This window comes from Lactuca serriola, chromosome 4 (genome assembly GCF_051521515.1).
Source record: "Lactuca serriola cultivar US96UC23 chromosome 4, Lser_US96UC23_V15, whole genome shotgun sequence".
NCBI lineage: Eukaryota > Viridiplantae > Streptophyta > Magnoliopsida > Asterales > Asteraceae > Lactuca > Lactuca serriola.
This window is the reverse complement of record NC_136411.1, coordinates 114,123,573-114,131,316: the sequence shown is the minus strand read 5'-3', so window position 1 is coordinate 114,131,316 and position 7,744 is coordinate 114,123,573. Positions and strand designations below refer to the sequence as shown.

The window sequence follows — 7,744 nt, the reverse complement described above, 5'->3', positions numbered from 1 at the left end:
TAGTTCTTATTTATTCATGTGTTCATATGTAGATTAGGTGTGAGTAGAATAGGCGAGAATGGTAGTGAGTATTATTGTAAAGTGCGAAAGAGATTGTAGTGAAGTTTTTGGTGTAATTTTTGTTTAAACCAACTCGTTCTTAAAACTCAATAAAAGAGTTGTTGATATTGTATAGAATGGTATTCATTGTTGTGTTATATTTCTTAAGGTGTCGTATTTTTCAAATGTATAAAATATAATGCATTTATTAGACCAAAAGGGGTAAATATCACACTTGGAGTCTTTGCCAACCAGCCACAAGACAAAAAAAAAGTGAGATCGAGAAAAATAAAAGTCACAATATTCACAAAGTAACTATGATTTAATCACGCAAGGATGAGATTTTTCATATATCTAAAATAACATGTGGAAATACAAGCAATTAAAGCTTACATGTATACTATTAATTCACTAATGTAATTGATTATTAGTCACTTTAACCAATACAGAATCTACAAATTCTGAATTATTAGAGGCTTTGTTTAATAATAAAAAAAGAGATGGAATTTCCGACAATAAAAACGAAAATTACGGTGTCAAAGTTGTCATATTTCAAAATAATGTTAAAAGAGTCTTTCTTTGCCATTCCTTCACCAAAATCGGCATCTATAAGTAGAATCCACTTCGTTCGAGTTCTGGTACTCATATATAACAAATTTCCAAATCAATCTTTTCAACACCCTCAACCTCAAAAATGGCCGAGAAAGAAGGAGAAAAACAAGTCGATGAAGGAAAAATCCCTCTTCTCACCCCCTACAAAATGTGTAACTTTGAGCTTTCTCACAGGTGATTATATATAATACTACATCTTTCCTGTTCTCCCATTTGTCTTTCTTTTCGGGTTGCATCTACTTTTAATAGTTCACGAACTGCTAATCATTTATAATGAATTGCTCATGAACTGTTTGATATAATGTCAAAGAGTGCATCTATTTGATTTATGTTATTTCGGAAATTCTTTGCTAGTTTCACCAAATTTAATAGTTAATTGTAGTCTATAGACCTGTTTCATGCTTTCTAGCTAGTGCCATTTAACACACTAGTTCGCTATACTACATACTCAAATCATCTCTTAAAGAAAATTTAAAAAAAAAAAAAAAATCATTCTATTGGGTTTCTGGAAAAAAGGTAAACTAAAGACTAGGAATTTTACCTAGAAAATATCATTTTCTACCTATTTTAATAAACAAAACCCAAAAATGATGTATGTCCATTTTTTTTCTTGTTTTTTTGACACATGTCATTGTCTATTGATTTTCCTTTTCTTTTTTGTAACAAATTCAAAATTTGAAAATAGAAAATCATATCCTGCATTTTCGAAATATATCATAATGTATTATGCTTATTTTATTTAACAAAATAATTCATAATTACAATACATTGATTTTTTTTTTTGACATTTTTTATGTTAAATATAAAACCTACCTCAAAAGATAGTTTTAAATTTATTTAAAAATAATAAATGTTTAAATATAATAATAAATTTAAAACCTGCATCGAAATGCCAAATTCACGAACCTACAAATTTATTTCGTTGAAATGAAATGCGAATAAAGTTTGTTTATCGATTAGTCATTAATTGTAAAAAATAACTATAAATCAAGAATCAAATTTATTTTTATTTTCATGCACAAAGCAAGAGTAACGGCTATTGAGCTCAATGCGATCTTAACATTTATATATGTTATCATATATTTAAATACTTATAATGTTTTATAAAATATTTTGTAAGAATTATCAATTCAAAGTTAGAGGACATAGTTATTTTTATAACATATATTTATCAACATTTTAATTATATATGCGTAACCCAAGGACATTCGCCTAATAAGAAATAATAAAAGAGCAAACTGCAAAAGAATATTTTTCTTTGGGGTTTTGTTGATTACTATCATAATTAGTTCTACTTTAAATTGTCACATTGTGAAAAAAAAAAATTGCATTTTTTGTTCAATTGAATTCATTAAGTTGAAAATTACCTGATTCATGGGTCTTTTCTTATGTTATACAGAGTCGTTTTGGCACCTCTAACAAGGCTGAGATCCTATGGGAATGTCCCTCAGCCACATGCAATCTTATATTATTCACAAAGAACAACAAAAGGAGGCCTTCTTATTTCAGAAGCCACTGACATTTCCGACACTGCCCAAGGGTATGATATAATTGGATTGATGTTTCAAAGTAGAACAAATGTCTTGATAGGAAATAGTTTTGTTGATAAACGTGTTTGTTGTTGTTTAAGGTATCCAGAAACACCAGGTATATGGACAAAGGAACAAGTGGAGGCATGGAAGCCAATTGTGGATGCTGTTCATGCAAAAGGCGGAATCTTTTTCTGTCAAATTTGGCATGTTGGAAGGGTTTCAAATACCGGTATACTATTTGTCCTTTAATATAATTGCAATGGTTATTATTGTCGTCTTTTAATTCCATTTTAAATTCTTGATCTATTGAACAGGTTTTCAGCCAAATGGACAAGCCCCAATATCTTCCACAGACAAACAACTATTTCCTCAACTGCGAAGCAATGGCATTGAAGCTGCACAATGTACACCTCCAAGGAAGCTAACTACAGAGGAGATTCCGCTTGTTGTTAATGATTTCAGAATTGCTGCAAGAAATGCAATTGAAGCTGGTAAGATGATTGATTACCTTTATTTATATATTAAAAATAAGTACAAAGCAAATTTGATTGTGGTAATTTGATAGATGTTTCATAGTATAATATCGAAAAAAAAAAGACAATGCTATAATTGTGAAGATTTTTGAAAGTACAATAGCTTAATAAGAAATTTTTGAAGGTACAATGTTGTGACTTGTGACCCAAAAAAAATTAAAGTAGGATGTTGTAATAGAAAAATAAGGGTTACGTGCACGGACTAGCAATGTACTATTATTGATTTGTTTATTATAATATCAATCTGTCATTTCTTCCTACTATAGTATTTTACTTAAAAAAGTTGCTTACTTATATGGTTATACCAATCGTATCCAAATCCGAAACAATTTTCACTGCTATAATTTGATAGATTTTTCAAGGGCCTTAATAAAGTACAATTGATTAAGGGAGTACGTTGTAGCTTTCATTGAGATTAAATTATTATAAATAAGGGTTAAATGCTTATTTATGCAATGACTTTCACTTTGTTCCAATTTACACAACAAAGTAGGTTTTAGAGACAAAATGTGCACTGTGTGCAACCACGTTTCATTCTGGAAACAAAATATGCAACATCTTACCCATAACCTGTTTAATCTATTAAACTACAATGTTGCATAACTTGGTGAAAAAAGTATTGAAACATAGTAAAAATGGTGAAACATTGTTAAAAAATGGTTAAACCCTATCAAAATCCGAACTCATAACTTCCTTTTTTATATAACACATAGGTTTTGATGGAATTGAAATCCACGGCGCTCATGGTTACCTGATCGAGCAATTCATGAAAGACCAAGTAAACGACCGGACTGACCAATACGGCGGATCTTTACAAAACCGCTGCCGATTCGCTCTAGAAATCATCGAGGCGATCGTCAACGAGATCGGACCGGACCGAGTCGGGATCCGACTCACCCCGTTCACGGATTACATGGATGCCGGCGATTCAAATCCAGAAGCTTTAGGGATTTACATGGCGGAATCTCTGAATAAATATCGGATTCTTTATTGTCATATGGTGGAACCAAGGTGGAAAGTGGAAGGCGAAAACGTAGAAACTCCGCATAGTCTTGCCCCGATGAGGAAAGCGTTCAATGGGACGTTTATTTCGGCCGGCGGGTATGAGATGGAAGACGGGAATACGGCGGTGGCGGAGAATCGGACAGATCTTGTTGCTTATGGTCGTTTGTTTTTGGCGAATCCGGATTTGCCGAAACGGTTTGAGCTTAAGGCTCCACTTAATAAGTACAATCGGGAGACATTTTATACGTCTGATCCTGTTATTGGCTATACTGATTATCCGTTTCTCGATTCTCGAGACTAAGGTTTAAGTCTGTTAGATTTGATGGATGAGATTTCAGATTTGCACGGAAACCGCATGATTTGTTATGAATTTGCTAGTTTATCACACTTATAAACTATTATAATCCTGCCCAACCAATTTAGGTGTTTTGGTTTAAAAGAGCCTTGTTTTTTCTTTCTACGAGCATACGGTGTGGGTCGTGTTGTTTCTTGTTGTGGCTGAGTTGGCAGCCCATAACGCCGTTATAACATCAAAAACACCACCCCTCCTTGTTGCGTCTTGTTGTGATGTTTCTTGTTGTCTTCATGACAAGAAGAAACGTGATCACCTATTGGCTGTCAAATTATCTCTCTCTATCTCTCTCCTCTTAACATGGTGTTATAACACCATGAACACCACCTCCTCATCTTGTTGCTTCTTGTTATAACACCACTTAAAGTTGCTCATACCGTATACTCTAAGAGTACTAATTCATATGTTTAGTGTTTAAAATGTCCCTTTGAGAAAAGTGAATGTGTCATCTCGTGAACCCCTTCCTAGTCAAATAGGTTTAAAATTAATAATACGCCATCTCATCAATTAAAAAGAAGACATGTCCCTCCATCAGTTAAGATCTTTCTCTCTCTCTCTCTCTCTCTCTCTCCATGCTGTCAGAAAACCCTAATCCTCCGTTTCCATCCACCGGTGACTGCATCTATCACTCCCTTTACCCTCTTTTCTAACATCGCTACCAATCCACCAGAATTTGCCACCAGAATTGTCCGCCATTTTTAAGAAAAATGATTCCATATCATGTTGAGGATGTTGGTTCATGCCCTACAAAACACACACAATCATACACACTTAGACTCACGTAATGTAGATTTTGATTTTTACAACATGAACACTCTTCATTGATCTCACAATTTACATTAAATAGGAAACAAACAAACTTGATCCTAAAGAAAAGGTACCTAACCTACTGCTACATGAACTTCCTAAAATCCAGGAAGAACAAGCCCATGACTTGTGACCTGGTAAACTCTAATAAAACTTGTAAAATAAAAGAATAAATGAGTGAGTTACAATATGCTAACGGCATCCACAATGCATTAAATTTGTTAGAGTTTAATGGATTGACATATTATCATTTTACTTACTATACAACTCTATATTAGTTTTCTACAATGCATAGAACTTGATAGAGTTCAATGGAATATATATTTAATAGTTAAAAGGTTTCCTTTTTCCCATTGAAGAGTTCAATGACCAATGAACTCCATATCCATTGAATGCCAACATGGCATCCATAATTGTAGAGTTTAATCCATTGAATGTCAATTAGGCGTGTCACCTCATTCAACTCTTCCACTAAACTATGCATTGTGGATGCTCTAAACAATTATAAACCTGTGAACTGATCCACAATTCGACCCATGACTGGGTGATCCGCGAACAAACCAATTAACCCAACATAGAATTTTAAGCTATCGAACCAGTTAAATTCGTTATACATGTGTAAATTTCTTCGAGGGTACATGGAAGATTGGCTCAATCAACTCGGTTCCTCATCTTGATTTTAAACCTGATGATAAAGTTAATGACGATGTGGTGATTCGAGAAATCGAAATTGAAATTGGCGATAGAATTATGCAGACCAGTGGAGTCAGCTGAGAACCCGCATTGACGAAGATGAATACACCGCCACCGTCCCTACTAGCAAAGGGTGAGCCACCATTGTTGCCGCCTCCTCCAAATGAATTACTAAAACTTAAAACCTCTCATGTCGGAGAGATCTCCACCACCTCCCACTCCCCTAAGTAAATTAGAAACAAAAATGTTAAAGTTTGGTTCGGTAGGACAGATCTGAATCCGTATTCAAATGAATATACCGGTATTCACGCTCTGATGGTCTTCGTCGGGCAGTACTCCGGTCACATTTTTTTTCTTTTTTCCTTGTAATGAAAAATCCTATGGTGGTTCTGAATTTGCGTCTCTGCTAAATCTGAAAAAACTCTTCAAACCTAATCGGTGCATCGGGTGGTATTGCCTAACCGGTGGAGAAGTAGGTGGCTCCTTCTAGTCAAATCTCTCAAATCTACAGTCGTTAGGTGCTTCAACAGTTAATCTATGGCTAACAACATCGGTTGGGTCCTTGGTGGCCATGGCTAAAAGTTTCCGGAAAAAGAAAAATATGACCATGGCTAGGAGAGAGAGAGAGAGAGAGAGAGAGAGAGAGAGAGAGAGAGAGAGGTTTGTTGCAGTGATACTCCAATGAGATTGTTGGCGAGAAAGTCTTTGAGACTTAGCTGGAAATACTTCTCGCGTATTTGGCATTTGAAACCGATTATACAAGGTGAGTTACTCAAATTAACAGATTCATGCCCCTAAAATGCAAAAAAAAAATAATATAAGGGACCATTTAAAAGAAAACCGATAAGTTGGTTGGACTACCATGACAATAACCCAACTATAAGTTTTACGGAGAGAGGAAACATAAACAGTGGCGGCCCTAAGGGTGGTGCGAGTGTGCAATCGCACCAGGCCTCTAATCGTAAGGGGCCTCCGATTGAGAATTTTCGTTAATATTATATTACTAAAAAAAGTTAGAAGCAAATAATAATAATAATTAATAAGTTAATTAAAATAGAATTGCATGTTACAAATCTCATTTATATTATAAAAAATAAAAATTATGTTTGATAAAATAATTGACTCTTTTTGTCTTTAGCGGTAAAAAAATTCTTTAACAATATTTTACAAAAAGGTACGGGGCTTTAATTTAATTTTTGGAGAGGGCCTCCAATATGTCCGGACAACATAAAGATAGTACAATGTTACTAATACAAGTGTATTTTGTCCTTACATTATGAAAAAATTAAGGGCTAAATGCAGTGGCGGAGGTGGATGGTGTAATGGCCATAAGCAATTGTTGCATCCTCAATTTCTTGTTCTTTTATTATTTATTAGGTTCCTACAACGTTGAAAATATGAAGAATGTGCAGTATACTTTGACCATTTTACCACCATGCATCTGGTCAAAGAAATAAAACTGTACTTTCGTTTTTTTGATACATTTAACATCCTGCTTCAATTTAATTATGATAAAATATGCGGTCTTGGTTTTTAATCAAACCTGTGATTTGTTTTCCATTGTTGCAAATCCATAAAAAAAAAAAAAACAAAAAATTTAGCATTATCTGATTAGAAAAAAGAAAATGAAACACATTACCTTTTGAGAAAGATCATAGCAATAAAACATGATTCTCTTTTGGATGAGGCTAGAGTTTTCTTGATTAATCCTCTATTCTACACTACAAACTACAAAACACCACTCTGCCACTTACTTGTTCAACCCTTACCATGTAAATATTGTATGCATAATACAGTGATAGATAATATCAATAATAAAACATGGATATAGATTTTCAAGTCTAACATCTTAATAAGAAAAATATTAAATATAGTTATAAATTCACTATAAGAAATGGGGCATTAGCAACGACGCCTTTAGCGGCGACATGTAATTGATGTGTTACATGTCGCCGCTAATGTCATGCGCCGCCGCTAATGGTCACCTAATAGCGATTTGTGTCAAATGAGCCCCATCCGTTTGATTTGTTTTCAATCCAAGGGTTGTAACGGAAAGAAAAAAGGTGTCGACTTTTCCCTCTAGGGTGTCGCCGCTAATAGTTATTTGTCGCCGCTAATACCTATGCATCGCCGCTAAAGGCCATTACATATAACCCATCGTGTCTTCTCTT

General features: G+C 34.2%; 1 protein-coding gene and 1 long non-coding RNA gene across 3 annotated transcripts; one reads left to right on the top strand and one right to left on the bottom strand.

Annotated features, from left to right (window-relative positions):
- Positions 1-665: 665 nt before the first annotated feature.
- LOC145102364 (uncharacterized) lies at positions 666-3,607 on the bottom strand. Of its 2 annotated transcripts, XR_013706142.1 has the most exons (3): positions 3,468-3,607; positions 2,019-2,650; positions 666-792 (listed from the first exon to the last, which is right to left on the bottom strand). It is a non-coding gene; the product is annotated as an uncharacterized LOC145102364 (long non-coding RNA). The 2 variants fall into 2 exon arrangements; XR_013706141.1 differs by lacking the exon at positions 666-792 and having other exon boundaries at positions 1,969-2,650.
- On the top strand, positions 702-4,103 carry LOC145102363 (putative 12-oxophytodienoate reductase 11). The gene is made up of 5 exons (XM_079039751.1): positions 702-825; positions 2,051-2,191; positions 2,282-2,412; positions 2,498-2,674; positions 3,430-4,103. The coding sequence occupies exons 1-5, from the start codon at positions 734-736 to the stop codon at positions 4,020-4,022; spliced, it is 1,134 nt and encodes a 377-aa protein (XP_078895877.1). The 5' UTR covers positions 702-733; the 3' UTR covers positions 4,023-4,103.
- Positions 4,104-7,744: the final 3,641 nt, after the last annotated feature.

Bases quoted from the DNA above. Each gene is read 5' to 3' on its own strand.
- LOC145102363 (XM_079039751.1), top strand. From the start codon at position 734: ATGGCCGAGAAAGAAGGAGAAAAACAAGTCGATGAAGGAAAAATCCCT. The intron at 2,192-2,281 runs GTATGATATAAT...TTGTTGTTTAAG, and splicing joins ATTTCCGACACTGCCCAAGG to GTATCCAGAAACACCAGGTA. The intron at 2,675-3,429 runs GTAAGATGATTG...TATAACACATAG, and splicing joins AAGAAATGCAATTGAAGCTG to GTTTTGATGGAATTGAAATC.